At 44.0% G+C, this 20,446-nt stretch overlaps 1 protein-coding gene across 2 annotated transcripts in view; it reads left to right on the top strand.

Moving 5' to 3' along the window:
* CSNK2A2 (casein kinase 2 alpha 2) overlaps positions 1–20,071 on the top strand; it is a 38,766-nt gene extending 18,695 nt beyond the window's left edge. The window contains exons 5-12 of one of the 2 annotated variants that reach the window (XR_008598370.1): positions 3,600–3,659; positions 4,631–4,714; positions 6,799–6,909; positions 8,835–8,936; positions 11,598–11,698; positions 13,927–14,075; positions 15,968–16,459; positions 19,638–20,071. Coding sequence is in view for 1 of the 2 variants with exons in the window: in XM_055000668.1 (XP_054856643.1) it covers positions 3,600–3,659; positions 4,631–4,714; positions 6,799–6,909; positions 8,835–8,936; positions 11,598–11,698; positions 13,927–14,075; positions 15,968–16,044 (684 nt within the window). In the remaining variant the exon portion in view is untranslated. The remainder of the gene's footprint in view (positions 1–3,599; positions 3,660–4,630; positions 4,715–6,798; positions 6,910–8,834; positions 8,937–11,597; positions 11,699–13,926; positions 14,076–15,967; positions 16,460–19,637) is intronic. The other variant, XM_055000668.1, reaches the window with a different exon arrangement.
* The last annotated feature ends 375 nt before the right edge of the window (positions 20,072–20,446 follow it).

The following is a 20,446-nucleotide window of genomic DNA, read 5'->3' as shown; positions in this document are numbered from 1 at the left end:
TTCCTTACTAAGTAGCACCTCAAAGACCAAGTAGATTTCCAGGGTATGAGCTTTCAAAAGTCAGCGCTCCCTTTGTTTGAGGGAGCAAGAGGTGTTCCTGCAGAGAGGCCGTGAAGGGCCTTGTACATGATAGCCAGCACTTTGGAATTGAACCGGGTAGCTGATAGGCAGCCAATGGACTGACTGCAGAATGGATTTAATATGCACACACTGGCCTAGCTCCTGATAATAAAGCAGCTACAGCAGTCTATCTGAATCAGAGTCTCCAATTTGACTTTAAGGGCAGACACATATAGAGTGCATTATAATAGTCGAGTCTCAGTGCTGTTGTGACATGTATCCACATGTCCATATTCTCTGAATCAAAGTAGGTGGCCATTTTCTAGGCTAAATGAAGTCAAAAGAAAGCATTTTTGAAGCTGCATCAACTTGCTTATCCTACAGTAATGCTGTGTTCAGTATAGCCCCTAGACACTTAACACAGTCAGCGAGGGTCAGCTGAACCCCATCACAAGTTGGAAGCATGATGTCCTCAGGCTTTCATGAACTAATAAATTGCTGTGTGTTGTCTGGTATGGGAGAGACCTTTGGACTTAATCCTTAGAAGTGCCTGTATGATCTGATGCAAAACGTTAGCATTGCTGAAGGCCTTTACAGCAGAGACTGTAATATAGTCACCTTCAGTCTAATTTGTATTGTATTGACTGCAATATTCAGTTTGGGCGATATTCAGTTGCAGTGTTCAATTTGGGCACATTTAACTCCAAAGAGAGAATTCCTTCAAAATGTGAAGGAATTGGTCCAAAGGGTCAGGAGGAACAAATCACAGTAACAGAAGCTTGGAACGTGTGCCACAGATACGGAAAGGTACTGATGAGTCCAAGAAGATGCCACCAGCATTAACGAGCAGAATCAAGGAAGCTAAAAAAGTTGACAAGGCTTTCCTTTAAAAACTGGAAGCTGTGTCTGAATGAAGAAAGTAAATAGGAGTACAAACTCAGGCAAAACAAATGCAAGTTGACAATAAAATGATTTTTTTTTAAAAAAAACAGTGAAAATATGAAAATAAAGGGTATTTTTTTTACATCAGAAGTAGGGAACTTGAGAGAGAAGCATCTGGACTGCCGTATGATAAAGGATTGAAAGGATTGCCAATGGAGGATAGGGAGATTGCCAAGAAGCTGGATAAATTCTTTCTTGCAGACCATGTTGGATAGATACTTCAATCTGAACTGTTTTGGGGAATGGGTAGAAGCATGTGAAGAAATGTGTCAAAGGTGGGCAGAGGTGAAGTTCTAGGGCTAATTGATAAAAGTTCCTAAAGTAGCATGTTTGGCAATCACATCCCAGGCATGCTTAAGGCCAAATCTGATGAAACTCAAGTTGTTCCACAAATGAAGTTTCAATCATTTTCTAATATCAGGTGTATCGGTGCCAGATTCAGGTAAAGACTTTGGATCCCCACCCCTGTCATTTTCTCAACTAGAAATGGAACAGAGACTCCTCAGCTTTGGACAGATACCAAAGTTTCCTTTGTAAGCTGAGTACTCTTAGGATAAGAGGATAAGTAGTTGGTTAAAGAAGAATAAGCACAGGGTAGGAATTAGTCAATTTTTATTCTGAAATAAACAATCTGAATCAGTCTATTGCTTGTATAACAGAAGTGATCTGGAATTGGAGGGAGACCTGAGGTAGCCAAACGTGACTTTGACACCAAATTATTCAATATGGTGAAATATAAAGCAGACTGCTGAGGAGTTCAGTGTGGCCTCCAAACAAGGTGAATAGGCAATAAAATAGCAAATCAGGTTCAGTGCAACTCAAAAGTTCCAGTTTCTTTGTGCACAGATTAGTTCTGAATTAGTGGTCAGTTTCCAGGAGAGAGATTCTGCAATTGTGGTAGCTGGCTCTAAAAAAGCATTTAGTCGGTGTGTCAGGGTCGTGAAAAAGGAGAGTATCACGAAACAAGGTAGCAGGAAAAAGAATTCTATCATGAAATGATGTTTCACGATAAGAGTTCTTTTTTCTGCTAGGGTAGTGAAAAAGTCAAATCAAGCTTCCTGTTGCATGTGGTCACAAAAGAGATTAAAAATAAAATATAAATCTGTGATAAAGGCGTATTTGGAATACTATGTATAGTTATCAACAAAGAGATAATTGAGCTAGGAAAAGTGCAGGAAAGAGCAGCCCAGATAAACAAGGGTACAAGTCACCAATTTTATTTTATTAGGTTTTTTTGCCTACCCTCCCCATGAGCAGGCTCAGGGCAGGTTACAACATTATGTAGTGGTACAAGAAATTAAAGCAACAATAAACAATACAAGATAAAATACACAATTTCATAATTCCAATACAGAAGTTAAAACCGCAATCGAAGATGCAGCATGTGATGGTTCACCATAATACATCCCCACACACCAGTGCCATGGTTTTGCTGAGTATGTGGGCAATTATGGGATTTTGAGAAATGGGCATGGGTGCCATCACAAATGGCTGCCATAGAAGGTGGAACCACATCACAAAATGGCTGCCATTCCATCTTCCTGTGGTAGGGGCATGTCCAAGGTGTTGCTTCTTGGGCTCTTCAGAAACATCGCCTGCTCTGAAGAGGTAGAAGAAAGCGACAGTTGGCCCTTTGCTTTAGGGAAGAGACGTTATGGAGAAGGAAATGGCTATGCCAGATACACTGGTGAGCACAATGGTGTGTGTGGATGCCATGCTGGCAAATCACTGATCATCTGGGGATAGAGTACCATACCTATAAAGAAAAGTATTTTTTACCTTCTAGTTTAGAAAAAAATGACTGGGACGGGTAGGTTGAAAAGGCTTAATATGAACATGTGAATGGTGGTGAGGAGAAAGTGGAGAGAGACATTTCTCCCTTTCCTTGCTGTGAAGAGCTACAAGATCAAAAAACAGAGTAACTTTTAAAAAATAAAATAGACTGTCTTCCAGTGAAATTGATTGGCAGTGGGTTCAGGGGACATAAAAATACTGCCCACGGTGCATAATTAAATTATGGAATTTGCTGCCATAAGATATGGTGGTGGCTACTGACTTTAGGCATCATTAAAATGTGTTTAGAGAAATTTATGGACAGGAGTTAACTATAGTTAATTAAACATATAACCTCCAAGTTCTGAGGCAATATGCCCCTAAATGCTAGTTAACCGTGCAATAGCTGGGGAAGGCCTTCATGCCCAGCCTGCCTGTCCCCCGTTGATAACAGGGAAGGGCCCGTCGTCTTCGTACCTTCCTCGTGACTTCCTGGACTCCTCTTGCGAGGATGTGGAAGGGGCAGGGGGCCTGGCCCAGGGGGCCTTTGGTCTAGTCCGGCAGGGCTGATGCTTATGAGGAGAACAAGTTTACTGTGTTTTCCCAGTTAGAGTGTGCAGCTCTGTTTGTTTCAGGGCCACTTGTCCAAACTTGCAGAGCATTCAAGAATGACCCTGTTTTTAATACTGTATTTTACATTTCAGATGTGGGTCAGAAGGTAGCCTGTGTGAATTGTAGGGGTCTAAAGCATAGTCCAGTGTTGTGTTTATGCTGATGCAGAAAGTACAGTACTGACTTTTGTTTCCTTCTCAAATCCATTTCAGCAACTATACCAGATCCTGACAGACTTTGATATTCGGTTTTATATGTACGAATTGCTCAAGGTGAGTGAGTGAAGGTAGCATATCAAAAGATCACAGAACGTCATGTTTGATTGTGTTGAGATGGGGATGTGTGCATCAAACAAAGGGCCAAACCAGATTGATTTATGGTGTGTGTAGCAATACTGCTTAGCAATATAGAAACGGTTATACAAAACAGAACAATGAATCACTCATATTGTTCTGAATAAACCCACAGGACACAACATGTGTACTGCACAGCTTCAAACATTGCACATTTGTTTATGCCCATTTACAGTTAAATCAGTTTGTGCAATGAGGACCAGCCAGCCATATTTGTGGGAAGACACCTCAAAATGCCTCCTTAATAGTTGAAATCTCAGACTGGAGTAACTTCCACATAGGATAACACATTGAAGGGCAGGAAAACCCATAATGGCCAAGATGTGTGATGTTTCCTGACCCTCAGAGGCAAAATCTTTCATCAAATCAACTCCGTCTGCCAAATTAGTCCATTCTATTGTCTGAAGCTGGATTTAACCGAAAGCCTTCTGGAAGCTTAGAGATCTCTAAATTTAGTAGGTTTTGCCCAGTAACATTGCTATTTGAGTATGGAATAAAAACAGAAGTGTTCTTGAAAGTAACATGCCTTTTTACCTGAGGGGTAGCAGTAGCCCCCCACATTTGTGTCCTTTCAAGAATCCTCAATGTTAATCATTGTCAAGGGCTCTCCTGTCATTTCATGCTACTTGTGGAAAGGTCAGTGTCCCTCATTCTCGCGGAAATCTTGAGTGACTCAGTTTTGGAGTCCAAAAGCTTGAAAGAGTGTGCTCACTGTTGCCTTTCCAGTTGGCCCGCTAACATTTTGGTTCACGTGTGCTTTGTAGAAGGGTGTCATCTTCACTGGCTGTAGAGAGAAACTGGCACATGGTAACAGTTGGATTATTGGGCTTCCTTATCAGTCAAGAGACTCTGCATTGTATTAGGTTCTAACTTGTATGTGTCCCTTGCAGGCCTTGGATTACTGTCACAGCATGGGGATCATGCACAGAGATGTCAAACCTCACAATGTCATGATAGACCATCAACAGAAAAAGGTACTGCCCACAGGAAGGTATTTGAGGAAAGCATAGTTGTTTTTTTGGTGCAGACTTGGGTCTGTGTCTTCTTCTGCACCCCCGTTTTGCGGGGTTAAGGCTTATGGTTTTTGATGTCTCTTACATTTCTGTCAACCCTTGTAGCTGCCTCATACTGAGTCAGACCAGTGATCTGAACAGGTCAGTTATGTCTACTCTGACTGGCAGTGCCTCTACAGCGTCTCAGGTTAAGGTCTTTCCCATCGGCTATGACCTGATCTTTTTTAACTGGCAATGCCAGGCATTGAGCCCAAGATCTGTTGCATGCAAAGCCAATGCTCTGCTGCTGAGTAACAGCTCTTCCCTGGCCCCAGCAGCTGTGGATCTCCAACTCTGTAGCTTGTGGAAATTTGCTACTTTATTTTAGATCTGCATGCCACCATTTCATGCTCTTTGCAAAGCAGTTTACAAACGAAAGAAAAATATTATTACAGTAATTAGAAATAATAGTGCCGGTGGATGTGTATACTCGTTCCTGACATTCCTAGTTTTGCCTATGTCTGGATTCTAAATAGATGGTATAGAAGGCACTTCACTGTCGGTTCTATAAGCACAATATGGAGGGGAGGGGGATTTACGCGGTCTCTTTTCCCAGCACAGCCAATACATGGGCATTGCAAGAACTCAGTGTTGCTTGATGTTTGAGATGGCAGACCTGTTGGGTTTTTTTTTATTGCAACAAACAACAAAAGTTCACATTGAAAAACAAAAACATAGAAACAAAAAACAAACTAATAAATAAAGACCTAGAGGGAGACATACCATTTAGATATTTTACAGAATTTCTTTAAGCTCGTTACTTAATCAATAACTCTTCTGTATTACCCATATCTTAATTAAACATAACACTTTGACTTTACTGCGAAGATACCTGCATTTTTTATCCCCCATAGTTCAGCCTATCATTTGTTGCCAAACTTATAACTCTAATTTTCAAATCCACAGATCATTAGCTCTGACTTTTCTTTTGCATACAGAAAGTCCATGAAAGGGTTTCCAGATCTTCACAGAACTGGCTGTTGTTTTGTCCCTCAGCAATTCCGTTAATTTTGCCATTTCCACAATCTCCAACATCTTCACTAGATCTAAAAGCGCAATATGGAGGGGAGGGGGAATTATGCGGTCTGTTTTCCCAGCACAACCAATACATGGGCATTGCAAGAACTCAGCGTTGCTTGGTGTTTGAGATGGCAGACCTGTTGTTGTGTATCTCATCAGAAGACCTGTAGGAACATTTACATTTTGGGAACAAAAAAAGGTCATTGTTAAGCTAAGAGGGCTAAGTTGCCTTTATTCCCTTTCCCTTGTTCTCAGATGCTGTCAGTGGCCAACCAGACTTTCCTTGTGCCACTGTTATTTTTTTTATTCACTCTTACATTTTCCTGACCAGATTGGATGCTTTAGGAAGGTCAGGCAGTTGCCAGAGGCACACGTTACACCCAGGTTTCACTCCCCTTGCTTTAAAGCTATTGCTGTCCAAGAATGTTGCTTGGGGCATTAATGGAGGAGAGAACACCATTGTCTTTAAAAACATTGTTGAGGAACAAGATTCTTTACTTTCCCTGGTTTGCTAATATCCCTACCCAGAAAGAGTTATTGAGAACTTCGGATCTTTGGTGAACTGCAATCTACTTGGCTGGCGGGTTGCCAGCGGAGTCGGGACCCCTCTTTAAATTAAAGCCTATTGCCCGGAGTGTCCACGTGAGCGAGGCAAGGAGCCAGTCTGTGTCTCTTATGTTTTAGAGAGGGTTGGAGTGTTGTCTTTGCTGCTGACCTTGTATTTCAGCCTGAGGACTGACGTCTTCCGTCTTTGTTGTGCTTCAGTACACAATCCTGTTTCCAAGCATTCAGTGAACATTTTTTAGACAAATGCCTTTTAGTTAGCAAGTGAACCGGCTGGTGGTAGGTAATCTGACCGGCATGTACAAGGCACAGCAGACAAAAGGAGCCAAGCAGCAGCCTGGCTTGAGGCTGTGTAAGCATTGTGCATTTGACCCCAAAGTATTTGGCAGACCCACTGACCGCCTTGTGTGGTGTATTCATAGTTGCGGCTCATAGACTGGGGCTTGGCAGAATTCTATCATCCAGCTCAGGAATACAACGTCCGTGTGGCCTCGAGGTACTTCAAAGGGCCGGAACTCCTCGTGGACTACCAAGTAAGACTCCGCCTCCAGCTGGTTTGCTTGCTCCCCAGTCTGGATGCCTGCCTTTGTGCTGGTAGGTGCCAGCACATGCTGCAGAAGAAAAAGAGAGAGAGAATGCTCCCCGTGCAGGGAAAGGGCAGCAAAAAGTGGTTGGATTGGTGTTTTTGCCACTAGCAGCAAATCAAATGAAGGTGGCTTCCAGACATGAATGAGGAGATCTTCTTGGTGGCTGCTTCTCTCCTGTCCCTTAGAATCTCAGCCAGGACGCTTTTTAGAAGTGCTGAAACCCCTTTGTTAGTTCTTTAAAAAAACAACAACAGGTGCCTACCCTCAACGTGCATTATAGGATAGTATAATAGATTGAAGACTCTATTGTCCAATCAGGCACGACCCTGTGATGTCAGCTTTTGATCCCATCCAAGTCCTTCCTAATGTGGTTTTATTCCAGCTGTGACGAGATCTTAATCCCATCAGCTCACCTTTCTGGTCTCAGGCAGCCACTTTGCCCTTTGAAGGACATTTGTTTGCAGAGACTGTCCTCTTCTAGAAACTCCATTTAACATCTTTGAAAAGAAACTTCTTGTTGCCAAAGGGCATTCATAACTGCTGTTGAAGGAGTGGGCGTGGTCAAAAAGTGCCAAAATAACCAGACAGGAAAAGTCTCTATAGAACTAGGTCAGTTGGAAGCTATGGATGAGGACAGAGATGTCCCTTTTGGCAGACACTTTAACGTCCAAACGACACAGTAACGTTATTCCGTGAATTCAGGTCAGGGTCTCCCATCCTGGATTACATGCACATGCGGTCCCCCAATGGGGCAAATAACACTTCCGCTACAGTTTTGGATGGGGGGAAAGCTGAAGCCCATCCTTTACCAGCACCATAGTCCTGGTCCAAATTGGACCCTGGTGTACTTGGGAACTTTGTTCCCAACAGCCACTGTATGACTCTTAGCAGACCATGGTTGAGTCAAGGAAACCCAGACTTGACTCATGGAAAAACATTTTGTATAATTTGGGCCCAGTTGTCACATCCTTTAAAAAAGTGCCCTGTCTCTCTTCAGTCTGGTTAGATGAGCAACTCCGGCTCTGCCCATGTACATTGTGGGGTTCAGACTCTGCAAATGAGACATATCTGCAACCTGTAGCCTAGGAAAGGAATGGTCGCAGGGTGGAAGGAACCGTGGAAAAAGCAAAGTGATGTTGTAACAAAACAAGTATAAATGACCCTTGTCACGCATTCAGAGGAAGAAACTCTCTCGACTTTGTCTTCAAAGCAGCTTGGGTGGGCGGAGGGCGGAAAGCTCTTACTAGTTGCAGTGGTGACAAAGACATACATCTCTTGCACCTAGCTTTTATTCTCCCATAACAACTAATAGCACCTTTGCAGGAATGAGTTCTGTAGAGGAAACATTGTGTGTGTGTGGGGGGGGGGAGGGTTAACTCTCCTTCCCCATAACCAGTCACATTCTGCAGTCTCCCACTGCTTTGTGGGGAGGGGGGGGATCATACTCGAGATCCAGGCATGGATCTTCCATGTAACATGTAGTTTGGCCCTAAGGAAAAAGCTTGGTAATAATGAATGAATGGTAGGACTGGGCCAGAACATGTGTGCACAGAATGTGCTCCCGATCCAAAGCTGTTCCTACAAATCCTGGGCTGTCCTTGGAAGCAGCTGGTAACTGCACATATGGATGAGACAAGTTCTGTGCAGTGAGACGGGGGTGGGGGGTGGGGGTGGAAAGATCCATGGAGCACAAGTACATTCCTTTGGAGTGGTTCTTTTCAGCATTTAAAAAAAAAACTTGTATAGCATTTGTGAAGGCCAGTGCTGTAGTTGTGTCAAGTTGGGTTTCTGAGGGACTGAAATGTCTGCAGCCATCTAAGCATAAGATGTGCCCCTCCTTCACTGCTGCTTCTGGTATTTCCCTTCCCCAGATGTACGACTATAGCTTAGACATGTGGAGCTTAGGCTGTATGCTGGCAAGTATGATCTTCCGAAAAGAGCCTTTCTTCCATGGCCAAGACAACTATGACCAGGTGAGAAATGGAACACGGAGCATCTCGGTGGGCAGGGGAGAAGGCCGCTTGTGGAACATGGCTTTTTCATTCCATACTTCTTGTGGAGATTAATGTAGATGGAATTGTGTTAAGCGGCTCCTAAGTTTTAGTGGCAAAGGAAATCCCAGGCCATAACTTCTTTCTATATAAGCTGTTCAACTTAAGGTGTTTTCTTTGGAAGCTTAAGTGGAATGTGCTTGGCCTGCGTCCTCCAGGACCAGCGCACTGGCATGCTAGATCTTGTGTCTGTGATCCACACGGCCTTTGGCTGCCTTAGTTCCATCCCTTACCTTCTGTACTGTCTACCAAGGGGCGGCATCAGCCAGCCTTTAATGTCACGTAAAGTCTGTCGACCTCAGAATAGATGCCAAAAAAGTACAATGTGCACAAAAGCCTTTGGAGTAAAGAACTACTTTAAGGGTAGACAACATGAAGTTTTGCTTTTGTGAACTACCAGTAGAATTCTGGGAATTACATTTAAGCTTATTTACTTTATTTATACCCCACCTTTCTCTCCAAGGAGGACCCAAGGTGGTTTACATAATTCTCCTCTCCATTTTATCCCCACAACTAACCCTCTGAGGTAGGTTAAGCGGAGTGTGCGACTGGCCTAAGGTCACCCAGCAAGCTTCCATGGCAGAGCGGGAATTTGAACCTGGTTCTCTCAAATCCTAATCCAGCTCTCTAACCACTGCACCATACTGGCTCTCCATGTTGACTTCCAGCACTCATGAAGATCCACGTCGAAAGTGTGATGCAAAAATGTCTTTAAAAAAAAATCACAGGCGGATTCTCTCTACCTCATTTACTACCTATTATAGTGCATTTTCTGTCAGCACTTAGATGTAGCAAGAGTAGAGGGGAAAGGGGTACTAGAGACTACCCTTTTACCAGACTTTCCTTAAATCAAAGACCCTCCCATCTCTGCCATGTGGAGGCTTCTCTTCAGGATTTACAGAGATGTATCAGAGTGGTTGCTGGCCCAGCAAAAGGAGAAGCAGAGCCCGCATTGGAAGCAAGGTGTCGAAGAGCTCTCTGTTGGCTTTGTTGTATGGATAAGCTGGGGCCTCTTATCCCCTTCCAGAGTGTACTAAAGCCTAACCTCACTGTCTATGTGTATTTACTGTCATTGAAGCTTTAAGCTGATTTCTTACAAATAGATGAACCATGTGAACTTGCAATAGTTTAATTAAATAACGAGAGGGCAAATATAATACGAAAATAACTAGAAATACCTTATATCTTAAGTAAATACAATATACAGGGCTTTTTTTCTGGGAAAAGAGGTTGTGGAACTCAGTGGGTTGCCCTCGGAGGGCCATCTAAACTCCCCTCTGTCTGGAGATCAGGGGGCGGGGCCACCAGCCATGTGACCATTTTCAAGAGGTGCTGGAACTCCATTCCACCACGTTCCAGCTGAAAAAAAGCCCTGACAGTATATATATCTTAACTAAAATTATTCCTGTTGGCAGTTTAAAAGTGAAATCTGAATTAACAACAACAAAAAAGGATGCCTATTTTAAAGTAACATTAAAGCAAATTCTCTCTTAATTTACCCAGAATTAAGGGTAGAACATAGTTACCTGTTCCAGTGTTCAGCTGTGTTTTAACCTGGATGTTGCAGAAGCGGTTTCTCTCAGTCACTTGGTAGACAAACCCCCATGATTGTAACATATTAAAGTTCAGACAACAATAACTGACCCAAATAAAAAGAAATTAATTTTGGAATCACTGTGTGACTTCTGTCTGTGGTTGAGAAGTAAGAGAGCAGCTAGTATTAGTTATGAGAGCCAGTGACCCCAATTTCCACCCATGCATCTAGTCCTTCAGTGGGCATCAGCCAAGGGTCATTTCCATACGCAGTTGCTAAGAGTAGGTGATCAAGGTAAGATGGGCTCATGTGATGTTTCTCTTTGAATGGTAGTCACTTGTCTGTCCAGCAGAGGGACGAGAAGTTCATTTCTAACCTGTGACCTCCAGCAGCAGTTTTTAAGTGAAGCCAGACTTGTAATCGCCCGGCAGAGCTCTTCCAAAGGCCCCAAAATATCTGCTAGAAGGACAAGTGGGGACTGAGCCTGTGCTCTTCTACCCCTATTTCCTGCGCGTATGAGACTTTTAACAAAAATTAAACCTCTCTTTGTGATCAGAAAGCAGCCCCGTGGCGCAGAGTGGTAAGCGGCAGTACTGCAGCCCAAGCTCTGCTCACGACCTGAGTTCGATCCTGGCAGAAGCCAGGTTCAGCTAGCCAGCTCAAGGTTGACTCAGCCTTCCATCCTTCCAAGGTCGGTAAAATGAGTCCCCAGTTTCCTGGGGGTAAAGTGTAGAGGACTGGGGAAGGCAATGGCAAAGCACCCTGTAACAGAAGTCTGCCAAGAAAACGTCGTGATGTGACGTCCCCCCTTGGGTCAGTAATGACTCGGTGCTTGCCCAGGGGACGACCTTCACCTTTTTGTGATCAGAAGATTAGTTTCCCCAGAAAGCACAGCGTGTCCAGGAAAGGGTGCCCTTTGCCTGACATGCGCCCATCGTCCTTGGGCCAGGAGCTCTTGAGCCAGCCAGCCAATTTGGCTTAGAGAAGTTAATGCCGAAGAGTCTGTGCCTTTCTGTAGCTGGTTCTTCACATGTTTTTATTTATTACAGCTGGTTCGCATTGCGAAGGTGCTGGGCACAGATGAATTATATGGTTATCTGAAGAAGTACCACATAGAACTGGACCCACACTTCAATGACATCTTGGGACAGTGAGTTGTTGGGTTTGATTTTGGTGGTGGAGAGGGGTACGACTAGTGTGACATTCGGGCTCCTGTATTTTACTGGCAGGTGCTGCTTTCCTCCTGTGATGTAGCCTGTGAATTTCCGTGGTCTGAATATCAGGCAGATTCTCCTGCCCCCCCCCCTTTTCACTGTGAGCTTTCAGTTTTGTGTCTCTGGCATTCTCTCTTTGCAAATACAAGAGGGAGCAGTTAGTCAAGTGCCTCTGCATCCCTAGATGCACAGGTCCCTGATAAGACAGAGAGCAAAAGAAAAAAACATGATTACCATTAGATTAGCAAAGTGAGAGATGAATTGCCCTAGGTAAACAGTCTCCAACTTTATTCATGGGAAGACTGTCACATTTTTCTTTTTCTGTGTCTTGCAAGGGGCCTCTACATCTGAAAAAGGGCTAACTTCCATGACCCAGCAGTCATTGGTGGAACTTGAAACCTGTCTTTGCACCATCTAATCCAATTTAGCTTGCAGCATGTCCTGCCTTCCATTTTAGGACTACAACTGCAGACTTGGATCGTTGCCACTATGCCTGGAGACAACACCCCCCCCCCCCCACACACACACTGTTTTACTAAATGTCCAGCTTGTTGAAACGTTCTAGAGCACTTGAAAGCTTGCATACTTATCTTGCAAGTTGGTTCTGATAAAAGGCATACATGACTTTTAGTTTTGGACCGTTCTGCCTGTATACCAGCCTGGCTCTTTGCAACTCCTGTGCACTAATGTGCCTGTTTCCAGTTCATATAAACTGGGGATGAGTGGATTCCTTCAAATTCTCCTCTGGTGTTGTTCTACAATGTTACTTTGGATCCCCTCCAGTTGTCTTCCAGCTTTGAGGACAACTTTGGGGGAGTAGTTACAGAATTCACACAAGAACAAAGTTCCTCTAAGACTTATAAATATATTTTCAATTTTAAACAGCTTCCTTGAAAGGAGAAAAAATACTAGGTCTCCTAGAAGCACAACAGAACATTGGTATTTTGCAACATGAAAAAGAAACTTCTTCAAAAACTTAAATCCCTTGAGTGCAAAAAACATTTTGTTTAAAATTTGTTTATAATGTTGGCACATAACGGACTTGTTTTGAAGTGGCTCTGTTCTGTTTTTTTGTACATACTTTCTGGAAGATTCACAGATTCTGACATGATTTCCTCTCCAGTATAGTAAAAAGTCCAGTAGCACCTTTAACCAACTTAAGCTTTCGAGAACCACAGCTCTCTTCATCAGATGCAACTTTGAGGCATAAGCTTTCGAGAGCCACAGCTCTCCTTGTCAGATGCAACGTTATTGTAGCATAAGCTTTCGAGCGCCACAGCTCTCCTCATCAGATGCAACTTTATTGTGGCATAAGCTTTCGAGAGCCACAGCTCTCTTTGTCAGATGCATCTTTATTGAGGCATAAGCTTTCGAGAACCACAGCTCTCTTCATCAGATGCATCTGACAAAGAGAGTTGTGGTTTTCGAAAGCTTAGGCTACAATAAAGTTGGTTAATCTTAAAGGTGCTGCTGGACTTTTTACTATTTTGCAACTACAAACTAACGCAGCTGACTCCTCGGGATCTCTTTCCAGTAATGTGGAACCCTGAAATGTGGGGAACAGTTTGGCCCAGGTGAATTTTGTAAGCATCCTTAGTTGTGATATTCTTAGGGTGATAATGCAGTCTTGAATTAGGACTAGTGCAGCACATGATACCTCCAAATATTTTTTAGAGAACTGTTCAGAAAATTGGATTTTATGGGACTTTTGGTGTGTGCTTGTGACAATACATGTTAAAAGCACAAGCCAAAGGCCCATAAAATCCAGCTTAAGACTGCTATAGTCTAACATTGTTTAAACTGTGTTGTATGTTTTGATTGATATTCCCGTCAGAATTATATAAATAAGAAGTATTTTTTAATAAAGAGAAGCAACTACCCACTGTAGCAGCATTGCCAAAAAAGCCTATCAAAGCACATGATTTTTTTAACCCTTGGGAATGTCTGCCTTTTAATACCTTGAAAAAGCATGCAAAATCTTCTCAAATACATGTGAACCTCTGACTGGCTCGGTGATACTGAAAGCTGGAAGCAAACAAATGATCCAGATCTGCCTTGGTTTGGAGTATGTTTGAAATAGGAAGAACAGCCTTTTCGCCATTGCATCCCTGTCCCCCGCATGTGGTTTTGACACAACAGAGTGACTTCCCCACTTTGCTTGCAGGCATTCACGGAAACGTTGGGAGAACTTCATCCATAGTGAGAACAGACACCTGGTCAGCCCCGAAGTCTTGGACCTTCTGGACAAACTCCTGCGATATGACCATCAACAGAGGCTGACTGCCAAAGAAGCTATGGAGCACCCCTATTTCTGTAAGCTTTCTGGGGAAGCAGGGTTACGGGGGGCGGGGGGGGAGGCTGTTCTGTTAGACAATTGCTTATATTTGGTAAAGTTATGAGCCATCCCAATGTCCTACCATTTTCTAAGTGTTTTGACCTTTTGAGGGAAGAACACTCATTTTAGAAGGGGACACCTGATGCAGTTGTTTGTAGAAAATATTTTTTAAAGCAAAGTTGAAGGTTCTGACTAGCAGTCCAGGAAGAACAGTGTGGGATCCTGGACATCTTCTGACTTGGAAGGTCTAGTTTTATGCTGCCTAGATGAAGCTTCAGGGTGGATTGTTGTTATATCACTGTCAGTGGCACTTCAGAGTTCATAAGCACAGCTGTTTCTCTCCATCCTCCCCACCCCTCTGGGGCTTGTGATGAGTGTGGGGAGTGGAACTAGGCAGTTCTTGTGCATCTAGACTGTGTTTTGGTTGGGTGAAAGGTAAAGGTAAATTCAAAATACCATCAAACTTGGGGTTCTTAGTAGTTCTTCCACTCAAGTTAGCAAGAATAATTTTGCTTGGGATTTTTCAGAAGCCACTCCTCCATTTTGGAACCGGCTTCATGAGGACGTGCAACAGGCCCAAACTTTGCAAACCTTTCAGAGGGTCTGCAAATAGGAGCTTTTCTGACATACTTTTGATGGCTCATGAGTGGAAGTTACAGTCTGCTTTGTTTTACTCGTATTTATGATGAATTGAGATTTTGGTTGGTTTTAATTGACGTTCTGGGCCCCATGGACTGGGAGAAAAAAATCCAAATAAAACAAATGTTTAATGGGTTCTGAGGAGGGATTTTAAACTGGTATCGAGTAGGTATATTTGGACTTCCTTGAACAGATCTTTGTGGTGTTGTAGAGGATAGGAGGCAGTCCCTATCTACAGGGTCCTATCCAGACTTGCTTTTGGTGGGCAGGTTTGTTTTGCGTGTAGCCTGCCTTTCTTGGTGAGGCTCAGGGCAGATTACAAAATGCAGAAATAAATTCAAATGAACAGCAAAGGTTTCCAGTTAATAATGCAGTTGGGCTAGGATTACAGGGTTAGAATGCAGACAAACTAGGTCAATAAAAATTGTCTAAGGCAGGGATCCCCCGACCTTTCTGAACCTGTGGGCTCAAAATCCCACCTTTGGAATTCTGCCACAGGGTGATGGGGGGGCAGCCACAAAATGTCATGGGATAGTTAGGTGATACCTAACTCTGATAGTAACTCTTCATCATTTTAGGGAGAAGCTCTGTTTAACAGGATTTCTTTTAAAATGAACATATTGCGGAAAAATATTTTCCCACTTATACACGGCTTACCTTCCGTCATATAGTGCAGATTTTTGTGCTGTGGTGGCAGATGCTGCCAAATCAGTCTTTTAAAAAATCTGTACAGCCAATCAGATCTCTAGTGGCCAGTCAGAAGCCCCGACGGGCAGAAGCCCCACCCACTTTCTAAAAACTCTTGGTGGGCACCAGGAAAGGTGTCAGCATGTACTGTGATATCTGTATGCACTACATTGGGGATCCTTGGTCGAAGGCACGGGAATAAGGTTGCAGAGAAGATTTTCTTGTTTCCCAGAGATTTGGCTCATGTATGCCTGTTATTCCAGTGATGTCTCCTTACCTGATGATTCAGCTAAATGTTTGCACAGTCAAGCAGGACATATTTCTCAAATGAATATGACAAAGCATTAGTGAGTGTCACTTTAAATCAGGATTATACCAATGCTACGGTGACTTTCCTTGAGAAATTGTCAGTTGTAGCAGAATTCCTGCCTTGCTGGTTTGCTTGTGGCTGCTTCTTTGGGATATTTCCAGGAAAACCTCTGCCTCTCCAAAACAGTCCAGCAGCCTTCTGTGAGTGTTAGTAACCCCTTCTCTTCTCCTGCAGATCCTGTTGTGAAGGAGCAGGCCCAGCCCATCTCTGACAGTTCTGTGCTCTCCAGTGGCCTAACAGCGGCGCGATGAAATTTGGGAAATGACGGGTAATTCCAGAGGTTTACAAATACACACCTTCAGTCCCCCAGGGAAGGGGTGAACCAAACCTGTGAGCTCAACAGAAGCCTCGTCTTGAAGGGGGGTTAGGGCTTCGCCTCCATCTCTCTCCAGCACTTATGGCTACCCTAAATTTCTCCTTGTGTTACCAAAGCCCTGGCACCAAACCGTGTGTAAGATCTGTATGGATACAAGGGTATGGGCCATACCAGTGGGCTCTCGGTTGATTCTGCAGTTTCCTACTACTCTCCTAACCAGCCCTTTTTTCTGTTCTTCCATCAGGCAACTTTTTGACCCCCCCACCCCATTCCCACTGGAATGTAGCATGCACCCCATTGAAACAAGCCCGTGTGTCGCCAGGCATAAGCAAAAGCAAGCCCTTCAAGTGGTGGGTGTCATTCCTTTTTCCGCCGAGTCTCAGTTTGGCCATTGATTCCCCCCCCCCCCCCCCGGTTTAAACAGCACATCTTGGAAATGGTTTGGGTCAATCAGGCTGGTATTCTTCAAAACACATTTTGAACAGGCAGCTATCTGGGAGACTCCTGATTACCCCCTTCTTTGTACGGAAGCATCTGTTTTAGTGGGAGGAAAGCTAAAGAGAGCTTCCTGTAGATCTTGCATGGCAAGACATAGTCTTTTAAACTAAAAAAGCCAGCGTTGTGATTCCCAGTGATGTGCAGATCCAAATTGCTTTGATTCCAGCAGCTTCACGGTGTGTGGAGAAGTAAAGAGGGCTCGTAGGCAAGGAGGCCAGCAGGAAACTTGGGAAACCAGAAACGGAGAGGCTGTTCAGGACTGGAGTGCAGCTCCTGTGTCCAGGGTTTAGATCCCTGTAGCGTTTTTTACATGCCAGTTCAGTGTTGGCACTGTTGCTTTGGGGAAAGGGTGTGTGAGATGCTGCTTATTGTTTTTCCATTTGGGTCTCTTTCTGAGCCCCATAGTTACTGGAGTGGGGTGGGTGGGCTATATTACGCGATTCTGGTGACCTCAAACCTAAATCCACAATTTTTGTCGCCATGCCTAAATGCAGATTCCCCCCCCCCCTTTCTGTTACTTTGTTAAATATTTAATTTAATAAGGTTAGACTGTCTTTATTTGAAATATATGTTTACATTCCACATCCCAAAAATGACAAGTTAGCATTGATATCAGGTCAGATCCATTTGTACAATTCACTGGAACTAATAAATCTGTCTACATACAAACTTGTCTTGTCCTCAGTCTAGTCTCTGGGAAGGGAAGGATTCTTGCAGGGATGAGATCTCTCTTCGGTGCTACAAGGAGAACCTTGTTGGAATCCTCCATCTTAAAACTAAACAGCTCATTGAGTAGCATTTTAGACCTGGAAATCAGAGGCATGAGTGCAAGTGGCTGGTGAGCAGCATTAGTGGTCTCTGCTCCCATTCCCACTGTGCTGAACAGGAGTCAGTGAGACGAGGCCTTGGAAGTAATATGAGCACAAGAGTAACTTAAAAGCGAGGGATCTCCCTCCTGAGCGCTGGTGCGTAGGGCGCACCTCGAACCTTTTCATTCTGAATATCTGGATGGCAGTTCTCAAACCAAGTTTATGTTGAACTTCTTTAGTTTGCAGTATCTAGTTGACGCCCCTCTAACCATTTCCTCTTGGTGAATTGCTGTTTTCCTAGGATGCACCAAGCATCAGAGTGGCACACTTTCTGGATAGCCTCTCTTCATTAGAACCCAAAAGTCTAAAAGTGTGACTGTTTAGCGTTAGCTTCTCTTTATCTCTCTGCTGTGCTGCATATAATCTTAACAATGGGCTTCGTGGTTTCAAAAGCCCATAATTTTCATGTTCCCTCAATGTTTGGCTTTTCCTGAAGAAGTAATGCACTGTTCACAGTGCCCGTCAGGGAAGTCAGTGTTGCCCAGTCTCGTTTGCACAATTAAACTTGCTGGCATAGGAGTAGGGAAGAGGAGGAGCCAGTCCTCAAAGCATCTGCAGTAGTTGGGTGAAACATAGTTTTATGAAGTAGCTGGTCCTGCCACCCCACACTGCAGTCCTTTGTTCTAAAGGATCTGAGGATGATTTGGTTTGTGGTGTTGAAATAACTGCACATCTGCACAGTTAAGCTAAACCTGCTCACCATCACCTGGCATGAGAAGAACATGAGAGGGAGCATATTTGAAAAGTTGGGCTGTTTTGGTTTCAAGCATAATTCATGGCATTTCTTAATACTGTGATCTAGCACATACGTATTCTGGAAGAGAAGGGTCCAGGGGCTCTGCATCCCTTGTCTGTATTTTCCACCACCTTCTGTTGATATAGATGCCACTCTAATGTACATTATGGTACACATGTAGCCACCTCCCTCACATCCAAGCCACTGAAATGAAGAGAAGTTACCAGCAGAGCAATACAGGAAGAGACAGGAGTGCAGGTCTAGCTGTTTGCCCACGGTACCTCCTGTCCAGGAGTGACTCGCCTCCAAGCAGGGCTGTGTGGACTAAAAGCTGGATTGTGTGATCTGTGCAAGTATTTGTGTATTTTCTCTTTTTTGCACACTTTTGGCTTTGGCAGTCCTGAAAAGGACTATGCAAATCCCTGAAGCCCCCCGCCCACCAACTTCTGTGACTTTGGCAAACATTAACCAAACGAGCGTATTCTGAATCCATAACGCTGCTGCTGCTTTTGGCAGGTGTGTTCTACAGCAAGTGCGGTGAAGGTTTCCCCAAGACACACACACACAAGGTGTGGGTCAGCTGTTACACAGTTCTTTCCTGTATGCTGTCCTAACACTAAACGAGAAAGGGATGCTGGCATGACTGAAGTGCCTTTACTGTCTCATCAAGAGAACTGGCAGACCACCCCCAAGAGTCATGCTCCCATGGAGGGTGAGGAGCAGGGCTTGCTTTGAGTGGTGTTCTTAGTACCCAAGTGTGTTAGGGGATTCTGGGATGTTACTTTCTGTCTGATTGTTCAGATTTATTGTATGTAGGGTGTTGGGCTGGCTGCTAGGCAAATTTTCCAGTTCTGAACTTCCGTTACCATAATTTGCTATATCTAAGGTGTGTGAGGATTCCTCTCTGACTTGGGTCAATCCTGCTTTTTGAATGAACTCTTTTCTGCCTACTGTCCTGGACACACTTCAGAAAGAGACTTCCAGAAAAGTCTAGCTTCCTTTGAAAGGGCCCAGAGGAGGTATGTTTTACTAATACTGGGATCCAGCTCCCTACGACAAGAGGCAAGAACTCAGGGTTGCAATTAAAGATGTGATTTGAAATGAAGACAATTTGAGTTTCTTTCTCTGATTTACTTATTTTGATTTGCAGTTCCTCTCTTAAGTCTTAGTCCTGTCACAACTTTTGCCCAGCTCCAGCAGAGACATTGTCATTTCCTTTGCAGGTGGGAGAAGCCCTGGTAGAAAGGTTGGCGCTGTGTCATGGGGCCTCCATTGGGAAAGAGCAGGGGTTGGACCAGCAGGCAGTGTGTGATGCATGCATGGACGTTAGCATTTGCGCCCTCGTTCGTGTTACTAACCGTTCTGGCTACACAATGCTGTTAATCCCAGCTTTGTGTTTGATGTTCGCTTCCCATTTTTCCCTAGGTCTGTCTGATGCTGTTCCTCCCAATTTTCCATAACCAGAACAAAATCAAACGTCTTATCAGCTTGTGTACAGAGATGGTGATGTGCAGCTTCCAGAAGTCATCCCAGTGGCAGGTTATGGGAACAGGGACTGCGGTGGCGGCAGCTGACGGCACCCAACAGCATATAAAAACACAAACTTGTGTCTTTGACTTCCTGTTGATCTCCTGACCAAGAAAGCATGGGCGATGTGAAGGGTAGGCAAAACCGTTGCCAGTTCATGGGGCTTCACTCCAGCCTTGGTGCCCTTCCTCTAAACCCAGCCCATGTTCTGATAAAATGGTTCCCGTTTTACAGGCTGGGAGAGGAGGGAGGTCCTGTGGCATGATGGACAGTTCTATAACAAAAGAATAATTATTATTATATATTGTTGAATAAAAGTTTTAAAAGTTAAATGTATGCAGAGTGTTATGGATGGAAGGAGCTATGCCCTGAGGATTGCCACTCTGGAACCTGCCTGGGTATGTAATCAGCAGTTTCTTCTGGGTGAGGCCCAGGAATCGGTCGGCAGAGAGAGTTGGGTTTTGAGGGTGGGTGTACACTTTTTAAGTTTTCAAAGGTAAGTATAATCACTGTAAAAGAGTAAAGAAGAGTCTTATGAAATCTTCTGTTGCAGTTGCAAATGCTTTAAATCCAAGCCCATCCACTCCATAGCATCCCCCCACCCTCCTGGCCTGGTAATCCGTTGGCAATTGGATAGATGTGATTTCCATATCCTAAGGCAAAAGAAAACAAGCAAGTGTGAAGCAGGCAATTACAACAACTCTTGT

This window comes from Eublepharis macularius, chromosome 16 (assembly GCF_028583425.1).
Source record: "Eublepharis macularius isolate TG4126 chromosome 16, MPM_Emac_v1.0, whole genome shotgun sequence".
NCBI classification, from domain to species: Eukaryota; Metazoa; Chordata; class Lepidosauria; order Squamata; family Eublepharidae; genus Eublepharis; species Eublepharis macularius.
This window is presented reverse-complemented; position numbering and strand designations above follow the sequence as displayed.